The following is a 25,415-nucleotide window of genomic DNA, read 5'->3' on the forward strand; positions in this document are numbered from 1 at the left end:
ATGATGACTTCCTGGACTTTCCACTGGAAGGCGAAGCTCCGAAAAATTCGGAAGAAAGAATAAATTTTATTATGGAAAAGGTTAGAAAAACATATCATAAGAGACACGAATTGAGACAGATACAACGAATAGTGAAGAAATATTCACATTTGTTTTATCTACCTGGAGATCCAGCACCTAGGACATCTTGTGTGAGACATAAGATCCGGACGACGGATGAGGAGCCAGTCCGAGTAAAATATAAAAGAGGACCAACAGGACAAGAAGAGGAGTTGTTCAGTCAGTTACAGAAACTCCTGGACGCTCGAGTCATCAGACGTTCAAACAGTCCATTTTGCAGTCCGTGTAGAATTGTTCCAAAGAAACCAGGACCGGACGGTAAAAGGAAATACAGGTTAGTGATTGATTATCGCAAATTGAATGCAAAAACAATAAAAGATGCGTACCCATTGCCTAACATCGTAGAGATTCTGGAGCAGATAGGAAGCGCAAAGTACTTTTCGGTTTTCGATTTAGCTATGGGTTTCCATCAGATAGAACTAGAACCGGAGGATATTCAAAAAACTGCCTTTAACACCAAGTATGGTCATTTCGAGTATGTGTGTATGCCATTCGGATTGGCTAATGCGCCCCCAACATTCCAGCGTTTAATGGACTGCGTTTTATCGGGCTTACAAGGAGTAGAAATGTACGTTTTTCTAGATGATATAGTGATTTATGCAAATACCTTAGAAGAGCATGAGGAGAAAATTTATAAAGTGTTTGACCGGTTGTCCGATGCAGGGTTACGCTTGCAAATAGATAAATGTCAATTTTTAACTCCAGAAATAATATATTTAGGCCACATAATTGATTGCTATGGAGTAAGGCCAGATCCAAGTAAAATTTCGGCAGTTAAAAACTTCCCGAAACCGACAAACCAAACGGAGGTCCGTCAATTCCTTGGACTAGCAGGATACTACCGACGTTTTATTAAAAATTTTGCAGACAAAGCCCGACCTCTTAATTCACTTTTACAGAAGAACAAGAAGTGGGAGTGGGCTTCTGACCAAGACTCGAGTTTCGAAGTATTGAAACAGGCCCTATGTGAGGCGCCTGTTTTAGTATCAGTGGACGTCGAAAAGCCTTTTATATTGACTACTGACGCCAGTGATGGAGCCATAGGAGCAGTCCTTAGCCAAGGTGAACCAGGAGAAGACCACCCTGTAGCCTACATGTCCCGTTCTCTTAATAAAGCAGAGAAAAACTATTCAACAACCGAAAAAGAATGCCTGGCTATGGTGGAAGCTGTAGACTATTTTAGACATTACCTGTATGGCCGGCATTTTACTGTGTTCGGAGATCATGAACCTCTGACCTGGATGGACTCCCTTAAAGACCCAGTTAGTCGGCTCAATAGATGGAGAATGCGCTTGCGAAATTACTACTACACTTTTAAGTACAAACCTGGACGATTAAACATTAATGCGGACGCGTTGTCTAGAAATCCCGTTGATAAGCACGATCAAGAAAATTTAGGCAATGAAGGTAAAAATGAAGATAGTAAAAACCAGGGGGAGGAGGCGCGAGTAATGCCGATTAGGCCGAGACCAACAAAGACATCGTTAGTTAGACAAAATCGTAGCAAGAATAAGTCGGAGGAAACAAAAGAAACGAGCAAAAAGAAGACTGGACAGAAAACCAGTTCGAGGAAAGATGCGCCACCAATTCCAGCCGGAATGGAAGGTGGACAGGCTGATTTGGATGGAAGCACAATTGCAAAAAGGTTAAGACAGAGAAGAGCGGACACCGCAAAGACGGTGGCCTTCTCGGAGCCAGAGGTGACTGAATTCACGTCCGCTAGTGAAGAGCAGTCCACGGACGTCACACTAACGGAGGACCACAGTAACGAAACATCAGACGCACCCCCTATACCGTTAAGGAATAGGTCGATTCTTCCAAGTTTAGTAGAAAATGAATTAAGGTCTGAAAGCGACATGAATTCGGAAGAAATTTCAAATTCAGGTAAAAGCTTGGGAGAAAGTGAAGTTGAGGAGGTTTTGCGAGATAAGCCGGTAAGAAAAAAAACGTCCGTTCCACAAGTCCAAACAAAAACTACGAAAAGCATTCTAAAAACACCTATGAAGGACTCATCGTCATCTAGTAGCGAGGGTGAATTAATGAAACCGCAGTTACACTCAACCATGAGAAGGTCTGTACCGGGACAAGTACATAATGAACAAGAGTTGGACGAGCTGTCTTGTATCGAGAATGCAAGAGGGGCCCAAGAGATGAGCGCAGAGGATCTGGGTTCGATAGAGGAGAGAGTCCAAGAAACAACTTTTAACCAGAAGTCCTCACTTTGTTGGGACAACTATATGGAACAACACCCAGAAACGGTAGTGCAGGACAGCTCAGCGGGAGAAGATCTTACAGATGAAGAGTGGAATATCGAGAATGCGTCTAGCTTAGTGCCAGAACGGAAGGCTAAGTCCCTTTCACCGTCACCGTCAAACCCAGCGGATGGATTTCCAGAAGACTTGGTTAAACTCAATAAAAATCATTCAATACCAAGCGGCGCAGTAAGGGAATGGATGCTTGAGTATGCACACAAGTATGCAAGTCCAATTCGTGCTAAGTCCCCTCTAAAAGTAACTAATGCCTGCTCCACGGCTTGGCATGGAGAAATGACGGAAGTACCTTCATGGAAGAATCTATCAACAATAGAGCAGGAGGACAGTGAAGAAGAATCCGAGGAGGAAAAATTCGTTCACCAGAACCAGCCGAATAAACTAACAGAAGACGACGAGAAACTAAGACAACCTGATATTACGGAAAATCTAAAATCCACGGAAGACGGAGGACGTCCCACGCTTGTGTCGAACATTGGGTCAACCACGATCGACACCGATAAACAATTTCCAGCCACAGCACCGTTGCTCAATATAGGGGAACCAATTGTTGACGGTACTATTTTGAGATTATTAAGCACGAGAGAGTGTGTGACGTATTTAAAGGACAACATAGTTCACTTTGTGCCTAAAGACCTAAATCTGTCCACAAGCACTAATAGACTGCTTACCGATATAGAGGCCATTTATCGAGACGATCTGATGAAGGCTAAGGCCGACGTGGGAGACGTTATAATAACAATCAATCGTAAGAGATATGTATTTAGCCTCGTAGTAACTGAAAAAGTTGGAGACGAAGTTAAACCTAGTAATTTGCTAAAGTGCTTGAACACACTAAAAGCACTTATAACTGAAAAGAAACTACGATCGTTTAGGATAGCTAGAACAGGCGAACTCACGGATAAACTTCCTAGAAGAGTTTTAGTGCAAACATTCAAAGATTCCTTTAAAAATGTTAAAATAGCAATAACATTCTGCTACGGAACGTGCAAAGTGTTGGCTCCAGAGTACCGGTTAACCGTGCTACAGGACTATCACAACAGTCTGTTTGGAGGACATAGAGGGATGGGCAAGACGTACAGACGTATACGAGAAAGGTATCAGTGGAAGGGCATGAAGGAGGACGTACAGGAATTTGTCCGTAAATGTGAAATATGTCAAGAACAAAAATTGGTTCGGATAAAAACCAGGGAACCTATGGTTATTACTGATACGCCTTCGGAAGTTTTTCATAAAGTAGCTATCGACACGGTGGGACCGCTGTGTAAAACAACCGAAGGAAATATGCATATCCTCACTATGCAATGTCAGTTTTCTAAATTCTGTATTGCTGTACCCATCCCAAATATAAAAGCCATCACCATTGCAGATGCTTTAACGAGATACTTGTTTGCCCAACATGGAGTACCTCGCATAATATTAAGTGACAGAGGTAAAAGCTTCCAAAACAAATTACTATTAGAGTTGTCCGAAATTTATCAGTTTAAGCTAAATACTACAACCGCATACCATCCGCAGTCGAACGGATCGTTAGAGAGGAGTCACGCTGTCCTAGCGGATTTCTTAAGGAATAAAGCATCTAGCAAACAGGATTGGGACAAGGTTATTCCTTTCGCCATGCACGAGTATAATACATCAATACATGCTTCAACCGGCTTCACACCGTTTGAGCTAGTGTATGGGCGTCCAGCGAGAGCACCACACCGATTGCCGGATGAGTTTGAGCTTGAAACTTACAATGATTACGTACAAGAACTAACAGAATGTTTAAAAGAAATGCAAAGAATAGCAAGGAGCAATCTAGTAGATTCAAAAATTAAAAACAAAAAGTATTACGACAAAAAGGCTAGACCTCTGAAAATAGAGGTCGGCGATGAAGTCAGAGTATTAAAAGAACCAAGATATGGGAAATTAGATAAATATTATAATGGAGAATTCATAGTGAAAGAAATTAGAGAAAACAACAACGTGATAGTAGAATCATCAAATGGAAAACTAATTGTTAAACATAAGGATAAATTAGAAAAATTTTATAGATAAAGCAGTTAATAACAATCAAAAATTCATCTTTTCAGTGTGCCATTAAAAATGTGGAGGACACTGTTTCTGACGCTGTTCTGGTTGACGGACTACCTTGGACTAGATGCAGAGAGTCCACCTTTCTACAAACTTACAAAGCTAAAGCAAAACCCGGGTATATATTACGAATACATGGGCGAGGTGAAAATCGAGCGAGTAAAATGGAAAATAGCAGTCACCCTGGATTTTGGCAAGTGGAACGATCCAATCATTTGGAGAGAAAAACAAATGTTTAAAGTGGTTACAACCTGCAATGAACAGCTAAGTAAACAAGAATGTAAAGAATTCCTTTCAATTGATAAGTTCGAATTATCAATAAAAACCTTAAAATCATTACAAGAAGACCTTCATATATTCTTTGCATCTGAAGCAGCTATATCAGACAACAGATTTACGCCATACACTCACGCTTTATCTAAGCGAGGAGCTCCGTTAGAGTTTATTGGCTGGACAAGCAGACAGCTATTTGGAACAATGGATGCAGGGGACAGAGACCAACTAAATCAGGATGTGGACAGATTATACGAGAAGACATCCAACATTTCTACTTTATTGGCTAGTCAGACTCATATAGTGAAGTCTAACCTAGAATCGCTACATCAAAAACTCGACGACACTCAGAAAACTCTACATGAACAGCACTTGCAATTTTTAAGAGCACAGCATCAATTCGTACAAAACTCTCGTTAACACCATAGAGACTGCCACACGAGGTCACCTACATCCACTGCTTTTAACACACTCACAACAGCGGAGGAGCGCGCGGAGGGGGACAGTCCGCCGAGTCCGCCGAGTCCGCTGAGTCCGCCGAGCCTGCCGAGTCCGCTGAGTCCGCCGAGCCTGCCGAGTCCGCGCGTATATGCACCATCCGACGAGCGCGCGGAGGGGGACAGTCCGCCGAGTCCGCCGAGTCCGCTGAGTCCGCCGAGCCTGCCGAGTCCGCTGAGTCCGCCGAGCCTGCCGAGTCCGCGCGTATATGCACCATCCGACGAGCGCGCGGAAGGGGACGAGTCGCGAGAGACAGCGAGTCCACCGAGTCCGCCGCGTCCGCGCGCTCATGTGTACGCAGCAGAGCCGGCGGAGGGGGACGAGTCGCGAGAGACGGCGAGTCCGTTAAGCCCACCGAGTCCGCGCGTACAAGTGCGACCATTAGACGTCACGGAGTGGGACAATAACGCAAGTCCGCGCGCACGCATACTTACTGCTGTGAGCGCGGAAGGAAACGAGTCGCGAGAAACCGTGAATCAGCTGTGTCCCCCAAGCTTGACCATTAATTCAGAACAGCCAGCAAAGAAGAGAAACAAACATAGTGTGCTACAATATCAGACCCGGGAAGAAGAGCCTAAATTAAAGAAGGCAAAAATTGAAAACCGCTACATATTAGTCCCCAATCAGCAACGGTTATTCATATCAACCGACGTTTTAATTTACTGGATAACCTGGTTCTGGAAAAGTCCAGCGAATAGGGGAATTGAGGAAGGACAACCGAAAACAAAAATTAATAAAACAAAATCGCAAAAGAAAGATAAGAAAGGAAAAGCTAAGAAAACGCATAATAATACTGAAACAGAAGAAGAAAAAGAAAGAAAAAGAGAGAAAGATAGAATAAGGAAGCGAGAGCAGAGAAGAAAACTAAAGGAAGAAGCCCAAAACTCCAGACCAAGAGTCCCTCTACAAAGACTAAAAATTACTACTAAACATCCATCATCTCCGCAGCCACCACTATTCACAAGCTGTACGGGTTGCAGAGAGGACTGCTGGTACCAGGGAATTGAACATCACACCACAAACTGGATACTCTGCGTTGTTTGTCGTACTAACTGGGCGAACGGTGAGTGCGTTCATAGAATTCCGTATGAGTGTAGGATTTGTAAGTTAAAAAGAAGATCTTAATAATTCATATATAGAAAACTTTTTTTTCATAAAGCCATATCTTAGATCTATTACACTACATGTAGACTTTATTTTCGTAAGTTATATTCATTCTCTACTAGCGAAACATAGTTTTAAAATTATTGTATAAAATAAATTGTACTCACCAAATTGTCCAGAATGATAAACATGGGACACTTTTTTTTTTTTATTTTTTGCGCCGGCTCCATTGCCGTGGGCGGCAATATTCTGGGGGGGGAGGTGTAATGTCCCACGTTTATATACCTATAGTACGAATGCGTATAACGCCTAATAGACGGCATCCACATACACACAAACCAACGAGAGCTGTACCGATTGCGACAATACACTACCGAGCGCAGAAAATCGGAGCGAGTGCTCTGACCTTCGCGTCAGCACTCCTCGCGCGCGAAACACGATTGCAAGACATACGTGACGATCCTGTGTGGCCGGTGCTGATTGGGCGACCGCGATCTTCTTCATCTAAATTACAAAACTGCTTGCATCGACACCGAGGCTTTAAAAACCCTGGAGCCGATCCACGCAGCACCTTTTTGCGTAGTTACTTGCTCACTATCGGTTGTAGTTGATTCTAAGGAGAAGCGGCGGTGTTTGATTGTGTTAGTGCTTGGAGCGTGCTAAATCCGTCCAACACCTTGGGAGCGTGCTAAATCCGTCCCTCGGCATAACAATCACCGGAAAGCCCTTTGAATCCAGACTCACACCGTAGAGAGAAGTACAAGCTAAGGTCCGTCGAGTGGAATCTCCGGCGTTAGCAGTGCAGTTGATCAACATATTTTATTGCCACGAGTAATCGTGTAGAGTAACTCAATCAGTATTGGCCACGTACGGATCGTAGAAAAATCCTGCGTACCTACTAAGATTATAATTGTAAGTCTTTACACTACATATTTTAAATACGATACTATCAACGAAACTATTAGATAAATGTCGAACATCAAACGTCTGTGAAGTGCTCTGGGTCAATTAAAAATAAATCAATAACAAATAATACAAAATACAAATTCAGCGAGTGATAAATTAATTGAAACCACCATAAATCATATCCTCAAATAGAAAGTCAATAGCTCCTACTAAATCATCATCGAAATCACAAAGGTAAGAGAGATAGCACTACGATAGAGAACTCGGATACATCGAAGTCCGAACGAAACCATCAAGAGCAGACAATACACCGTCCACGCACAAGAGTGTCCGCGCACAAGTAAGTCCGCGCCGGTCCCATCTCCAGACAACAACAGTGCATTAGAGAGTCCGCGCCGTACTGTCCGCGCACGCGTCCACTCGTGCTTAAAGACAGACAAATTATACACCCAGACATTCAGTATTATTCATTCAACCCTAGTACTCCCTAGTAACAATAAAGCTCCCGAGCTTATGCTAGTTTCCGCGAACTAAATAATTATTTGTGAACTCGCGCAGCCCGCATTTATACCAAATACGGTCTTTACAGATTTATATATATATATATATATATATTTTTTTTTAAAGCTTAAAAAATGGCCATGAAATGGTCAGACCATAATATGGTCAGGATCATTAAAAAAATGTTACCAAATTCAGAATCACGATTAGTCATGTACTTTTAAAATTATGACAAAACACACTCACACACACACACACACCCGTGCGGAGATGTGCCTATACCTCGTATGTGGCGCGTATCCTGGGTGGCGGATAGGGAAATGCTTATCGGCGCGTTGAGATTTCCTCAATCGGCCGAAGGGTAGAGCAGAAATATAATATGATCCACGGACCAAACAGGCTAGGGGAAAAAACTCCGGAGATAAATCAAACATGGATAGTGAGTTAAGAACATTACTACTCCAAGCAGGTCAAACAACAGAGCCCAGTCTTGCCGTCAATTCAGATCAGGTAATGGCCTGCTGGTCGGCGCTGGCCCCATGAAGATGGGGGGGGGGGGGGGGAGCGCCAAACACTCACTATGAAGCCGCAGAGGCTTGTCACCTGACCCTTGCTGCATGTAGAGACGCGCAGGTGATATAGTACTGTAGGTTGATGCAGACAGGGATAACAGAGCTGTTTGCATAACGCAAAAGAATGCGCACTTGGACCACCTAGGCAGCAGAATCGAGGAATTGATGAACTATGTCAGGGACAGGCACAATTTGCACAAACAAATTAAAGATCTTCCCCGAACTATAAGAGCAAGCTATAAGAATCTCTGCATGGCAAATGATAACTTACAGCAATGCCAACGCTCGGGAACTCAGGGAAGGGAAACCCAGACACCCCGCAGGATAAAAATAGAGGAAATAATGGAAAGGATAACCAACCTAAAAAGGCAGCGTGACAGGAAGTTGTCACAAGAAAGTCAAAGAAAAAGAAGGAAAAAGCATAAAAAGAGGATAAAAGTGTCCCTGGCGTTACAAAGCAGAATTTGACTAGCAAGAATGGACCAAAGCGGGCTAGACTCCTAGACCAGATGCTTTAATCATCAAGGCTGCAGTATGAAAGAGCTATGCGGACATTTTGTCAAAAATAAAAGCGGCTCCGTCACTTAACACGCTGGGGATTAGCGTAAATAAAATACGCAGAGCAGTTGCAGGAGATCTTATGATAGAGCTTAAACGCACAAGAGAAGACAAAACCTCGGACTTCCGAGAAGCAGTTAAAGCCGTACTAGTATAAGGCGCCACAATAAAAGCACTCCAGCAAGAAGAAACCATTAAAGTCAGAGATCTGGACATGCGTACCTCAAAAGAGGAGGTTCTAGAAGCTATACAGAAGAAAATTGGCGAAAAGAACATCATAGAAGACTCTACGATAAGATCTCTGCGAATGACGAACGGTGACACCCAGATTGCAGTAATACTAGTACCAGCTCAGATAGCGGCTAAGATTACTTAGCTATAGAAGATCGGAGTAGGATAGGTCAACTGTAGGATCCGGGTAGCTAACCGCAAAAACGAGCCGCTTAGGTGCTATAAATGCCTAGGTTTTAGCCATATCGGCAGAAGTAAGCTTCGCTTTAAATGTGGAAAAGAATAGCACAAAGTGAAGAAGTGTAAGAACCAACCCAACTGTGTACTCTGCAAAAGAGGCACAGGTAAAAAAAGTGAATACGCAGCTAGTAGCTATGCATGCCCAGTTTACCAAGCTGCAGTAGAAGCCACTGACAGACAAAAAATGAAAATAGTGCAATTAAGTATAAATCACTAGGCGACTGCACAGGACCTACTGAGCCAGTATGTCCGTGAGCCAGAAATCGACATAGCCATTGTCTGTGAACAATACCGAGACCTTGATAAACCATCGTGGGATTAGTAGTCGACACTGCTAGAACTGCAATAGAAGAGAAAAGAAAAGATGGAAAGAAGGAGCCAAGAAGTACTGTTCTATTGTTACACTGTATGTTAAAAATGCGTTCAACTCAGTCAGCTGGGGCAAGATACATGAGGTACTATGGAAAAAAGAGGTACCCGCATACATAAGAAGAATTATGTCCGACTGCCTGAAAGACAGAACCTTTTGTATGACACGGAGAACGGCACGAAAACTAAACTACTATCTAAATCTTGTGTTCAATCATAAAACCTGCAGCTAGCTATTCTACGACCTTGGCTGGTCCACTACATGCCTCGAAACAACATGAGGGTACGAGACCTTGTTTCGATTATTGCAAGGTGATCGTCCCGACAGTAGTTGCTTTTTATATTTTGAACATATATTATGAAATATTTGTGTATACACATAATATATGTATAAGTATGGATTAATGAAGATTATTTTATGATTAGTCCAGATAAGAGGGATGCTTCTAATAATTATCTATGTGTTTGTAAACAGGAAATGACGAATGCTGTATGTATTTTTTTGATTCTTAATTAAGAAAGAAATTTTTTTCAAGATGCTGACAATTTTATGGCCATATTATAGCCATTCCGAGTTATACGATTATGAGAGTAAAAAGGCTTTAATTAAGTTGAATTTTTGGGAAAAGATCGATCTTGTGATCACTTTAGCTCATTTCTTTTTGCAGTTTGTAAAACCGTCTAGTTTAAAAGATATTAGGATTGAAATTCTTTGTTTTTCACCCTGTATAACTGAAAATTGCTATTTTTGTTAAACCTTTTAACTCGCTAACTTAAGTTCAAAATTTTTTAAGAAAATTTATGGTTCAACGAGGTTATAAGAACCCTATAGTATTTAAAATATTAAGGTTTCAATTTTTTCATAAAAATGATATGATTTGATATTGTGAAAGGTGCTCTTTCGGTAAAATAATTAAGATTGAAAGTATTTTAAAAGTCATTAGTATACTGTATATTTTAACATTAATTTATCCATTGAAACTTAAAATTTTGTTGGAAGAAGCTACGTACCAAAGAATTGGCAGCGGTTTTTAAAACCGGTCCTGTGTACTAGTAGCTATAAATACTTTCATAAAATGTTGATTATATCAAATATATTTTTTACTACTGGATAGTAATTAATTCTCGTAGAACGTTTCTGAAATCGTGCTCTTACTTAGTTAGGATTTATCAATCTGGCAATCTGATTGGAGCATTTCAAAAACGTTTGCCAATAATTAACTACCATCAAGTGTACAGAGACATTAGATTAGACTAGATTAATTAATTTTATTTTGCGTACATTATGTTGTACGATTCAATATGTACAGCAGAGTAGTAAAAGTACAAAAATAATAAGTTTGAGGTATCTGTTTTAGTAGGTGTGTAGTGTGAAAGTATGCTGAGGTGAAGATGGGTTAAGCGAGAATGAGCAAGTGTGTGCGTGTGCGTGACTGTGTACACGATGTTTATATATTTATGCGTTTTCAAGTTCAAAAAAGTAATCTTTAGCTAGTTTCTTGAATACTGCGATGGATGTAGTGTTACGGAGGTGTGATGGCAGGTTGTTCCATAGGTATGAGGCGCTGATATGAAACGAGTTCCTCAGCGTCTCCGTCGCGAAAGTAGGGATATCCAGAGGTGTCACTTCCTCCCTAACAGGCCGGAGTGCTACGCGAAAGTCGAAGTAGGCCAGTACGTATGATGGTACGTACAGGAGCCTGACGTGACACACAGTGTCAAACGCCTTGCTAAAGTCAAAGAGAAGGAGGAGTGTTACTTTATTTTTGTTTATCCCGGCCCTGGCATCATCAGTTAGCTTAATTAGGCCAGACTGAGTGCTGTGACCAGTACGAAATCCTGTTTGAAGATTATCTAGTAGGAGCCTTGATTCAAGGTATTCTGAGACTTGCCTATGCACCAGCCACTGCAGGGCCTTGGATAGAAAGCAGAGAAGTGAAATCGGACGGTAGTCAGTCACGGCTGTTGGTGAACTGACTTTGTTGAGTGCGCACACAAGTGACAATTTCCAGGCAGATGGGAAGCAGGGTTCGCTCAGGGACAGGTTGAAAATATGACTTAGTAAGGGAGCGAGAACCGGCAATGCTTTTGAAATAACAACCTGTGGGATGCCGTCACTTCCCCTGGCCTGGGTGTCAAAGTGCGAAACCGCAGCCAACACGTCCGATTCCGTTATAGTGCTGACCTCGAAGTGTTCCGGGAGGTCAAGACTTTCCAGGGTGAGAAGATAATCCTCAACGGCAGGGGCCAACGGATCGTTAGAGATCGCGCTGAAATGCTTGTTGAGTTCATATGTGGTAATCGAGATGGTAATGGGGCCTTAGTGGAAGAAATTCCAAGTTTCTCCAGCTTTCTCCAGATCTCGGCAACTTCGGTCAAGGTAGACAGACGTGAATAATAATAATTCAGCCTGGCTTCCTCGACTTATTTGTGAGCATAGTCTCTAGCTAATCTGTAAATGCGGAGATCCGAATCGAGCCTAGAGTCCCTGAAACGCCTGTCGGAATCAAATCCCTCTCGGATACAAGGTCACGAAGAGCAATGGTGTACCACGGGTGACATTGTCGTCTTGGTGTCACAGTCCGCAATGGGGCGAGATGATTGATGGCGTTCGTTAGGTTAGCGTTAAGTATAGATATGCTTTCGTTGAGTGATGACGTGGTGAGAGATAACCAGTCACATGTGCTAAGAAAGTCCCTTAGCTTCTCAGCGCTGATTCCTTTAAAGTTTCTGTAAGAGCATGTATTAGGTACGTATGTGATAGGTCTGACAAATAACAACCTGTGGGATGCCGTTACTCCCCCAGAGAGAGAGAGAGAGAGAGAGAGAGAGAGAGAGAGAGAGAGAGAGAGAGAGAGAGAGAGAGAGAGAGAGAGAGAGACAGAGAGAGAGAGAGAGAGAGAGAACTTCCTTTAGCTAGTCTTTCGAGATCTGTTTCTCGGTTACCACGATGATAGTGAAGGATTTATAATAATAGGGCCAAAGGTGAGTGAAGATTTTGTTGTTATAATACTTGGGCTAAGCTCCAGTAAAGATTTGACGATCCCCGACTAGACCGCCTCACTAACGAGTACCTATTACTGTTGTGTGAGCTTCTCGTCAGGATAACCCTTGCACATGATTGCTCTCGTGAGAGGATCTACCATACAGGCGGCCTAAAAGCCTGGCATCAGATTGAACTTTTTGCTAGCCACTGAATTCACTGAGGGGGGGGGGGGGGTCGAGTCAGCTCCCTTTCTGCGCTTAATGCCTAAGGCACTTTTTCTCCTGCAGTTTTAGATATTAGTGGTTTTAACCCAACCTTTTGCTTCCTTAGCGCTCAGCTTCTAGACTACCTTCATTTTTTGAGCTTTCAAGGTGTGTTCTTGTGATAGTCACGTGACTGCGAAAGACGCCTTGACCATGCGATGCTGTTAACCTTCTCTTGGACTGCGGCGCCCAGGGCACATGACATTATACGTGAATGGATGCTATAAAATGAATTTGTATATATACTTCAAACAAGCCTTCTCTATCTAACAAAACAGAACAGAATTCGTGGTATTCCATTTAATTTGCTTACTCTTTTTAGATGAGTTCTGCGTCGTATCCTAGTATGACACAGCCATTTTCTATGACGCATTCGGCAACAAACATGTCTGCTGTTACAGGAATGCGACAAGAAAGCATGGGTAAGTAAACAATCATGTAAACCATTAATTCTCACGGAAAAATATTTGGACCACGCAGAGCACTACAGATTTGCAGGCACGATGCGGCTCGAGCCTTAGGATGCAATAATCTACATACTAACAGATGCAAGAGCGCCAAACTAAAGTTATGCAACTTTATTTATGTGCACGTCTCTCTGATAGAATGAAAGCCCTGCATGCTAGGATCGAGAAGGAGACTGGTGCGTTGGATAATTCAGCAATTCATTTTTTAATTATTTGTATTATTGCAGTACTGTAAGAAAAAATATACAAACGTTACTCTGTAGTAAAAATAGAGAATTTCTATCATTACCCGTCGTAGTTATTCAAGAGGAAACTTCAAAATATAAGCAGAAAATATTTTTCAGTAAAATGTGCGTTTACTATGATTTAACATACGCTCTGCGTGCGATTATTCACATTTAACACTCACTATATTAAAAAATATTGTCTTAAACGGGTTTGACAATTGATTCTATACTTGTATAATCGTCTTCAGATTTCCCGGGCGACAAACCTCATCCTTGTACAGAATCAACTCAATCACGATTCTAATAGAAATGCACCGAGCCAAAAGTTTTCTTTAATGAGCTTGAAATACCAATACTTTAAGTCTTATGTTTTTTAATGCTCTATTGATATTGGCTCTGCTTAGTCTAAAATTTTTCCGTGCAAAACAAAACTATTAATGTAAATTATACGTAGAATATATAGTATTTATGCAAAGCTTTCTATAGTTTCCTAAAAATAAAAACTGTTTTTAATCATTTTTGCTTCTTTCCTAAGAAAGCCATGAAATAGTAATTTTTGGAGTTTGTGTAAAAACATGTAGGAAATATGTTTTGAGGCATTTTAAGTCGAAAAATAGTGTTTTCAGAAAATGTCCGTATGGATGTGTGTGTTCGTTTGTATTGCCTCTAGCTTAGCTTCTATTCAGTGGATTTTAATCTACCAAGTCTCACTTTCTTTGTTTTTACTAGTACATAGCGGGATAACTCCGTTTTTACATTTTCGAGATCCGTTTTTTTTTATATTGATATTTTAGTTTTTTCTAATAATGTTATTGGAAAAGTTGATGAAAGTAAATTGCTTATATGAAAGAGAATAAATACCTATATTTTTACCGCAAAAAATTTATATTATCGTTCGTTATTTTTTTATCGCACACCATAAAGCGCAAATTTTTGAAATTGTTTAAACTCGAAAACTAAATTTTGAATCTTTCTAAAAAAAATCATGATTATTGAAAGTTATTAGGACTATACCTCACTTCAATTTTAAGTCAATTCATGGGGCAGATCCTGAGAAAAACATCAATAACTAAAAAAAGTCGTTTTTCTACGTGACGCGGTAACTGGAGTAAAGAGGCATTAATCAAGTTCAAATTTTTGATTTAGTTAGCATTATATAGTATCTTGATCCCTTTCTTTGGGTTGTTTATGATACCAATTAGTTTCAAAGATATTAAGCTTCAAATTTTTGTTCTCACCCTCTTTACTTTGCATAATTGAAAACAGCATCCCTTATATCTCTAGCGTCCTCACAGAGGCAGATAGGTTAAGTAATTTTAACTTCAACGTGCCGGTACATGGCAATTGGTGTTCGCGGCTACCTCAGACATACTGCCATCTTGTGTCAGTATTCGCAAGCGGCGCACTATAAGGTATTTCGACTTAAAAATAAGCAGAAAGGTTGATGTTGAGTGTATAGCCCAGGAAAATTCGTTATAGTTGACGGTTTTTGCAAAAAACTTACAAAAGTCACTGTACAACAATGGATTATTTTTTTATTTAATGCGTATAACACTATTTTTATGTATTTTTTAACGCTGAATTTAAATCTGTCCTTTAAAATTTTGTAGGATTATTTTTTTATTTAGAAATCGACAAAATTTGGTCCTCAAAATATGAAAATCTGAATGTTTGACCCGGGCGCTGACAACTTCAATACAGTAAAAAGATACCTTTTTATAGTAAAAAAGTAGCTGCAAAGTTCCAGAATTGGCTTGACCTTCTACTAGAAGTTATGTAGAAAAGAAACATGATATAATGGCTGATAAGTGGTTTTACATGCAAATTTGACATTTCTTACATAGTACATTTCATGTCTACCGTTACGTATTAGTTAAAAATGCATCCCTCATGAGCTACGAATCATTAAAAATAGGCAAAAAATGCAAAAGTTGCTTAAAACCTCAACTTTGACCAGTAAAAACTCGAAGCCAAATTAAGGAATCGCGCTGAAATTTTTTTGGGAGTCAAGTACAACATATATATATATATATATATACGTTTTGGCCAAAAATAAAAATTTTCATTTCCGATTTCACAGAGAAGTACCCATATATATACACACACACAAACATGAGAATCGCGATGTATACAATCCCAAAACCCTGCAAATAAGAATTTGTTTCCTTTTTTGCTCTAAAACATGCGCGTTTGTGCGTAAATGTGGGTAAATCGTTACTCCCTACGAAGAGTAGCACTGTTTAAATTTCCCGTCATAAGTAGCACAACTCATTTCACGCACGCTAGACAAGCACAACTCAAAATTTCCCGCAAAGACTAGCACAACTCAAACTTTCTCACAACTTAAACAACGAATTCAAGGGACAGATTTGAATTCAGCGTGAATAAATACATCAAAATAGTGTTTACAGGCATTAAATAAAAAAATAATCCATCGTTCTACAGTGAGTTCTGTAAGTTTTTTTGCAAAAACCGTCAACTTTAACGAATTTTCCTAGGCTATACAGTCAACATCAACCTTTCCGTGCACGTGCACCTACAATCATTAGCTATGCAAGCTATGCGAACGAAAGATAGGGAGAGAGAGAAAGATATATATATATATATATCTTTATATATATATATAATTGATTCAAAATAATTTTATCTATCAAACAAAAAAAAAATGTTGATATATAAAGTAAAAACAATCCTGATATTAAGCAATAAATAATGTTGAAGAAAGCTACGTGCCAAAGAATTGGCAGCGGTTTTTGTATACTATTAGTAAAGCTTATTAAAACTTTTACAGTTAGTAAAATATTATAATGTCCATGAATCAACTAACTCAATGATGCTGCTACTACCAAACGTTAGGTTGGCAATAGACCCTGCGTCTCCTTTTCTAAATGTGTGGGTGCATCCTTGGTTAACTAAGATCTAATCCAGGACTGCGTCTTGTATGAGCCGATCTTGCAGTTGTTCGAACTGCTCGATTAGAGCGTTAGGTAAAGCGTAGCAGCTGTAAACAGTGACGCCTGCTACCTTAGCCCGTATAAATCCTTCTACACAGGTCTCTATTTTTTCACAGAAAGCAACGTTTCCACATGCCCAGATCGCTGCTTCACCCGTATTCTTCGTTTTCGACGATGGTTCGTCTAGATCCTTATATTGTTCGCACACAATAGCTACGTCTACCTCTTTCTCGCGGACATACTAATTGAGTAGATCCTGTGCTGTCTTACAGTGGTTTAGATTTATCCGCACTATCTTCATTTTCGTTGGTTCTTTAGTACTTTTAATGCAGCTTGGTAGGCTTGGCATATATAGCTAATAGCTGTATGGTCACTCTTTGTTTCTTCATCCTTCTCCCGGAAGAGAATGAACTCAGCGCGTTCGTGCAACTTTTTGCTGCATGTGCTTCCGTTCCGCACTTAAAACAGCATTTACTTCTGTCGTACGTCTCTGTACACTTTTTTTCGATATGGCCAAAACCCAGGCATCTATAGCATCTAGGTGTTCGTGTCTCTTGACTAATCTACCTGATTCTGAAATTAACCCAACCTACTTGAAGCTTTCCCCGTGCGATCGCCTTTTGTGGAATCTGGGCATGCAGCTGTACGACGGCAGTCTGCGTATTTCCATAAGTTTTCCGGAGAGTCTTTACGCACGTCTTTTCTTCTACTTCCTTCTTTTCTGGAAACTCTATACTCAGAGCTTCTAGAATATCCTGCATAGAGGTAAGCATATTCAGGTTTTTTATTTCAAAGACCACTTCATGCTGAAGCCTCTTGATTGTGGCTTCTTTTACCAGCACCACTTTAACCGCTTCTTGAAGTTCCTGCGTTTCCACTTCTTTGGTGCGTCGTAGCTCCAAAAGAAGATCTTCTGCTACCGTTTTGCGTATCTTATTTACGCTGTTACCAAGCACCGTCAGATTTGGGTCCGCTTTTATTTTCCTCAAAATATCAGCGTACGAATTTCCTTCAGCAACTTTTATAACAAATGCATCAGGCCTCGTTAGTCTCTCTCGTGGTTTTCTAGTGCCATTTTTGTTCTTGGCACCAGTGCTTTTGCGTAACTCCTCTTTCCTTTCTTTTTCTTTCTTTTTCTTCTTTTTGGTAATAACCTCCTGCCAGGGTGGGTCTGCCTTTCCTTCCGGAGACACCTGTAATTGGATTTTTGATACGACTTCCACGGAGGCGACTTCCATTTTTTCCCCCGTTCTTTTAGCGTGGTTTTCTTGTCGCTCTTCTGCCTGGCTTGGTGACATTATCTTACGCTTATTTAGCGTTCTTGTCGTCACCGCGTTTAATGCTTCTATCGTCGGTGACATTTCCGCTTTTTTAAGCATCAATCCAAGGCTCTCCTTGCTCTTTTCCAGCACCACTTGTCCTCTTTTAAGCTGCTTAACCTGGATCATAATCGCCGATAGATCGCTTTTAACAGACTTATGAATGTTGGATGCGTTTAACACAACATTATCCATAGAGTCCAGCCTGTCTCGGATCTTCTCCCATATGCTTTCTCCTTCTCGCTCAGCATCCCGGATTGTATTCCAGATCTCATGAGCTCCTTTTCCTGTTTTCTTTCCTTGCTCGGTTAAATTTTCCATGCTCGTTAATAGTCTTTATTCCGGTATGTCTCTGACCACCGTCGATCCCCCCGTCTATGGAGGCAGCTGACATGGCCCCAACACATGACTGTAAGCGTTGCCAGACTGGGAACATCATAACAGAGTATAGCACGCGATACTGCCCTAGCCCACCTTCACTCTCTTGAACCTCCCACCCCGAATAAAGTGCTTGACTCTCTGGAGAGTTTCTGGCAGACATCAAGCAATATCACGCACTCGCCTTAGCCGATTGACCGGTACAAGCTATGTGACCGGCCTCTCATCTTGCCGTCAGCGGGAGCCAAAGGTGGTTCAGGTTACTTTGGCTCGCAACCTCAAATTGCCTCTCCACCCAGGATCTCCTTTTGGCAGCTTACGGGTCGCACAGCACGGCAAACGCGGTGGCCTGATTTGGTCCACGGGGCATATTTTATTTCTGCTCCACCCGCTAAAGGTATATACCTCAGCGAGCTCTCCCCCATTCGCCACCCAGGGGACGCGCCACACACGGGTGTCAGGCTTACCCGCGTGGGTGCGAGCGCGCGTGCGCTACAATGTTTACTAACTTTTTATAATTTGAATATTCTGTTGTCTTGTTATCTTCCATTTTTATTTTATTAAGTGCAATAAATATAAGGTAAAGGTCAATTATTAATAATTTTAGTTTGTAAGTTAAACATTCCTACAAGCGGTCTTGCTATACCAACAAAGCTCGGTATATATCCCTTTTTAAAACAATTGCACAGATATTTTTGACTTACATGATCGCATTCTAGAAGGTCAATATTAATATCTCCTATTACTAAATGATTTTTAATATTTTTCTTTTTTATCAAATATTTATTTAAATCTAACATAAACTTACCTTTTGGTATTCCATCTGATTTATACATAGCAGAGATTTCAATTTTATTACTGTCATTTAATTTAGTTTGCCTATTTACAATCGTAATCCTACCCTGTTGAACGATTTTCGTATTTTGAACTAAGTTCCTATTTACAAAAACAACAACTTCATAATTTCTATCAATCCTACTATCTTTGTAGTTGGACTTATATTTATTGTTGATCAATTCATATATATTATGATTTACTCGCTCAAATGTTCTAAAACGTAAATAAATAACAAAAGTTAGTTTGACTACAAGGCTTTCAAAAAATATCTTAACTTTATCAAAATTTGCATCTAAACTTCTCACATTTATTTGCATATCTAAATCATTTTCGTTACTAATTGCTTTGTTCGTGTTGTTAATACTACTGTATGGTTTTTCATTTTGCACTGAATCCTTTTGTATTAAGTCGAAATAATCAAAAGTATCCATGATGTTAATCATTTATAGATTTGCCGCTTCTTGACCTTGTATACTTCTGTTGAGCAGGTAGTAGTTGCTGTTGTTGGAATTTGAGTGGTTGTTGTTGTCGCTTCTTTGCTGGCTCTGAACGTTCTTGCTGTACTTATTATTATTATTATTAGTATTATTTTTCTTAGAGTCGGGCTTATTCAGACCACCAGACGCATGGGTAATCCCTTGGCGTCCCTCAAATTAGTTCAGTCGCTATTTCAAGCGCCAATCGCCTCCAAGAAAGTGAAAATTCTGGGAGCGTATTTGTCCTGAACCTCTTCCGCTTCTGAGAGAGAGGCACCTAAGTGGCACCACCTCATACTGGCAATTGCACAGGAGGTGGTCGGGGGTCTCCTTCTCCATACAGCAGAATCTACAGAATGGGTCCTTACTTAGTCCTATTACATGTCTGTGAGCATTTAGACTGCCATGTCCCCTAAGGATCTCCACAAGCAGCTTAGTTTTTGCCTTTTTAAGACTGAGGATTACCCTAGACCAGTTTGTTGCATTCTCAGTCGTCACAAAGGCTTTAGTTTTGCCGCGCGTAGCGATTTGACTCCAGATTTGGTTTGTCTCATTTACTGCCCATTGCCATCACTCCTTATATATATATATATATATATATATATATATATATATATATATATATTGCCATCTACTATCATTTACTCCCTCTTGAACCGACTTTGGCAGAGTCCAACAGCCGGATCTGACCAGATCAGGCTGCTCTTCGCGCCTAACTTTGCCAGGTCATCTGCTATCATGTGACCCTTGACACCGTAGTGCCTTGGGACCCATAATAGTGTGGCCCTAGCCTTGGGTGCTAGTCTGTTTAGAATCTGAAAACAGTCTTATACTAGCCTAGATTTGGTGGTGAAGTTATTTAGTGCTCGGAGAGCACTCTTGCTGTCGAAGCAGATATAAATCCACTGGCGCGTGCTCTCTAGAGTCCTTTCGTTTGACTTCATTTGCTTTTTTTCTTTTAAAAGTGAGTTTTTTTATTTATTTCACTTACTTTTGTTTCAGTAGAAAATGTTCATTCTTGACAAGTTTGTACTTTTCTTCTATATCAATTTAAAGCTAGTTTTTTGTTGCACTTGATGCACTCAGTAGAAGTTCACTCCTTATTTCTTCTGATTTGCTTAGTTTTATTTGAGCAATCAACAATCTTGTTGCGTCATTTAGATTTTTTTCGTTAATTTTTGAGGTTAGATCTTTGCTATCATGCTTCGGAGACATTATTAGACTTTCACTAATGATTTTGAACTCAGCCGGTTTTCCGACTAGACAATTACGATGATATACTGCATCGCAAATAATACAAACTAGTTTTGTAGATGTTTTTAGCGTGTGACAAGCAAAATTACTAACGCACTTGTCGGGAGGTATCCACTCTCCCGCCATGTTGGTATGTATATGAATATTTAGAAACATTCATATCTAGTAATAATCCTTATGCTGATGCTTACAAAATGATGTATAGAGTAGAAAAGGAAGAAAATACAAAAGCGTATAATTATAATACTACACCTCAACAATTAGTGATGTTATTAACTCTTGTAAATTGTACTAAACAAATAAATTATATTTCGCTAAATGTAATAAAATCACTGTTGTACATATAGGTAATGATGGTACCTTCACTGTAGATCGTGACATTTATATATACTCAGAATAAGATAAACCACAAAAAATAAATATTCTTAGCGTGGTAGAGACGAAGGTGATAAACAAACCCAATACTTCCGAGTTTTTTAAAAACTTAGAAAAAACTCGTGTAGAGACCTGGCGAGATTCTCTGCCAAAAAGAATATGAATTCTGAAGTGTTTTTAGAGAGTTTAGCTCAGCTGAAAATATTGGGCAGATTACCAATTACGTAGTGCGATCCGTGACTTTCGCTCATAGATTTGTAATAGTGTAAGTAAATATTCGAAGATGATGAGCACGCTACCCGGGACTCTTTGCAAAACTTTTGTAGACGATATCTAGGTGCCCGGTAAAAGAAAAAATAAAGTCAAGGTAGTGCGCTCCGTGGCTTTCGGTGTGTACACGGGTTTGACTCGAAGGTAATATGCGCGTTAACCATGACTCTCTTAGACGATGCCCAGATGACCGAAGAAGAATAATCAAATCCAGTTAGAGCGTTCCGTCACTTTTGGTGCGTAGTTGTAAGTTTTGCTCAAAGATGATGAGCACGTTGAACGGGGCTCTCATAGACGATGTCTAGGTGTCCGGAGAAAAAAAAAATCAAATCCAAATATTGAGCAATCCTTGCTTTCTCTTCAGCTTAGCGATAGTGAAAGTTTTTCTCTGCACTATCACGCCATCGAACTTCCCGCAGCTCAGCCGAAGTCTTATTTTAAGCGGGATAGGTTTAGTTAATAGGGAAGGTGATATCAAAGTACAGCAATGCAGAAGTATTAATGTGGTTTATCTATTTCTTTTTTCATTCATTATCTCAAATTCTCCAATTTTCTATACTTTAGTTGCACACTAGTGACTCCGTCACAGTCAAACCACGATAAGACTCACTTTTATTCTAACTTCGATTCAAACAATTTACAGGAACATAGATAAACCACAAACTATCGCCGCTTTGTCCCGAAGCCGAACCACATTCATACAATCACAATCAACTCACACTGGTCCCCGAATGACTCTCAACTCGCCGCGCACAACGCCTTACAACCATAAGTTATTATCCAGACCCCTGAAGCATCCTTAGCGTACCAAGCAAACCCTGCCCGTATAGCCTCTGTTGCGCACGGTGGATAACCGCTGTTATCCTCACTCGTACTAGGAGATGGTGGGCAGCCGTCTAACAATCACGAATTTCCTCGTGCTATGACCAAAACTTCACGCAGCACTGCGTGCATCGAGCGACCGCTGTCGCTCTCGCTTGCACTAGGCTGTCGGAGCCTCGCACCGAACACTTTCCTCTAATCAAATACGCCGCATGCGATTTTCCCTATAGACCAATACGATTTCACGAACGCTAGACCAACGAATCTTACTTTTTCCGATACGCTTCACCTCAAGCAAACCTCTTGATAAACCTCTTGTTTCACTACGTCTAAGCGACACACGACTTCTCTTCAAATTAGATAAACCGTTCTGATAAACCAATGCATGGCACGCTACTCAAATGTCAAACGTAGACACTCCGCAATGTTTCTGAAATCACCAAGATAAATCGCGTGTCCAAACAAAGGCAAACTACCGATGCGACAAAGAAAAAAACCCGTAATTTTTCACCACAACAAAAGCGCTTTACACAAAACTCTCCGGACCGCAACCTATTCGCGTCACGTCAACCAAGGTCTCCGCAACGCGCCTGACCACAGAGAAGATGTTCAGAAGAAGAAAACTACTAGTCATTGTGAATGAGAGCGTTAAGAGACACGTCGATTCCAGACCAGAGCTAGCAAGTAAGAGAGCGAGCTCCACTGCCCGTTCGGACTCGCAGACCGCCGCGGCAGCTACGAAGGCCGCTGATTTGTTGTGTCGCGCTGTCGCTATCCGCAAATCTTTGCGACTTTCTCCTAGACCCGGTTAGTGCGCGCCTTTACCCGAATTCAAACTCAGTCTCATTTACACACACAAAGATAAGCCAATCAGATGTATTCTTTAAAACTAATTTTCTCGAAAGTAACTTTTCTTCGCTCTTCTTTCCGCCCTCCTCGAGCCTTGCGCCGTAGCCATTTTTGTAATTTCCACGCCAAGAAAACTCTACTCTTCTATCCTCTTGTTCCACCGGACATCTGGCAACACTATAAACTTCTCTCTCCCTCGCTCGCACCTTCAGGGGGCTCGGCGCTACTCTCGTCTCAAGAATCATGTATAGAGAAACACACATACGCATAAGATTCTGTCGTTACAATGTAAAAGTTGTAGATATTCTTTAAATATAACTTTTTACCGTGACAAATATTTTTTCAAAACGCTTTAACGAAGGACTAATCCTTAAAAAAGTTTTTAAAGCAGATAACCAACACAAACATTAGATAGCGAGCGCTAGCGCGAACATCGGTGGGCATGGCGAGCGCAAAGCACAAGCTTCGACGGTCGTGCGTTAAACGCAAAACGCTACGCGAAACCATGCAAGGCGGCAAACCACCGCGGCCGTAAGGCTGCGCGTGGCACGCTAGTTCCTTCTTCCAGACACCTGGACATCGTCTACGAGAGTCCCAGGCGAGGTCTCAGGTAGCATGCTAATTATCTTCAAGAAAAACTTATACCTGTACGCATAAAAAACTACTGAGCCCCAGTCCTGCTGTAATACTTGGATATACAAAGTATTTCAGTAATTTACAGACGCTAGTTTTAGCGAAGAGGCAACGTACATTTCTACTCCTACTTTACTAAGGAAATCCGGCAAGTTGCTAGAGTACTGACTAGATTTTCTGGCAAAATTTCTACTAGGATAGTAACCCTGTTGAAAATAAATGAATGGACATCCAAATGGATAATCTAGGTAGAGTTACTTAGTAAGTATCTTGAAAGTTGTTCCTGATTAATCATAGTATAACTTAACTTTAAGTTAAATAAACCCTTGATTGAAAGAAGCACCTTTTTGCTTTATTATGATTAAATGTAATGAACCTGACTTTGTTTGATTGATCTTTGTTATTTTTTATTTATAATTTAGTAGCTAGATCATTATTTGCTAACATATTTAGTATGCAAATTTTAGTTTCTCTTATTATTTAAATTATTTATATTATTTTTATATTTAAAACTTGACTTGAAAGTTACATTAATTACATTCGCTACAGTATTTGTTAACTATTAATTTCGATGAATATAAGCATTGTTGTAATAAATATGCATGTCATGCTATGCAATGGAAATCCCTGATGATATTTTGGAATACATTAAACTCGCCTAAACTTTTACTTTTTTAAAAGTTAATTTTTTTATATATTTTAGTTCTTTTTAGTACATTCTTTTGAGTACGTCATTTTTGTTCTAAATACAAAAGCATCTTTAGTACCTTTTTGCCATGGTTTTTTTGTAACATTTTTATTACTAACACAATTGTTCTTTTGCAAGGTATTAGTATGGTGCCTACGATTGATAATGCATGTAAGAAAAATATGAGTGGGTGTAAATTTTCAATTAATTATTTTTTTTTTTTTTTTAAGTGGCATTTGGAACTCGTAGGTTCATCGCCTCATCTACGCAAGCCTTCCACGCTGCCCTATCTTGTGTCAACCACTCCCCCCCCCCCAAGATGCACCCTTTCAATCAACACCCACCCGTCCTATTTCTACTAGATCCGCTTTTACGTTGTCCTCCCATTTGCGTCTAGGTCTACCTAGAGGTCACGTTACCTTCGGCCTGCCCTTCATGACACGCGTTGCCTTACGGTTGTCTGCCATTATCGCTACGTGCCCTTCCCACCCCAATCTGCGTGATTTTATTATTTTGTTAATATTTGGTGACGCATACAGATTGTGTAACTCATCATTGTGCAGTCTACTCCATTCCCCGGTTTCCTCATCTTTCTTCGGTTGTCGGGTAAAACGGTTGTCCGCCTGCTTAGTGAGAGCCCACGTTTCACACCCGTACAGAACCACCAGCACTATTATAGTCCTGTATATTCTTATTTTAACATTTTTAGACAACAGCCTCTACTTAAGCAAATTACTCACGGCGTAGAAGCAGGCATTACCCAAATGGAGTCTCTTATTTATTTCGACATTAATCTCGTTTCTATCATTTATGGTCATACCCAGATACCGAAATTCGCTAACCTTTTCAAAAGTAAAATTCCTAACTCAGAGGTCTTCCTCTCCTCTGCAAATGCCTAA

General features: G+C 40.5%; 1 protein-coding gene across 1 annotated transcript in view; it reads left to right on the top strand.

The window, feature by feature from the left end:
- Positions 1-25,415, top strand: part of LOC116417309 (homeobox protein prophet of Pit-1) — a 362,559-nt gene that overhangs the window by 247,315 nt on the left and 89,829 nt on the right. Inside the window, exon 6 of the mRNA XM_031929979.2 lies at positions 13,290-13,389. Coding sequence (XP_031785839.1) covers positions 13,290-13,389 — 100 coding nt within the window. The remainder of the gene's footprint in view (positions 1-13,289; positions 13,390-25,415) is intronic.

The sequence above is a fragment of the Nasonia vitripennis genome (assembly GCF_009193385.2).
Source record: "Nasonia vitripennis strain AsymCx chromosome 4 unlocalized genomic scaffold, Nvit_psr_1.1 chr4_random0007, whole genome shotgun sequence".
NCBI classification, from domain to species: Eukaryota; Metazoa; Arthropoda; class Insecta; order Hymenoptera; family Pteromalidae; genus Nasonia; species Nasonia vitripennis.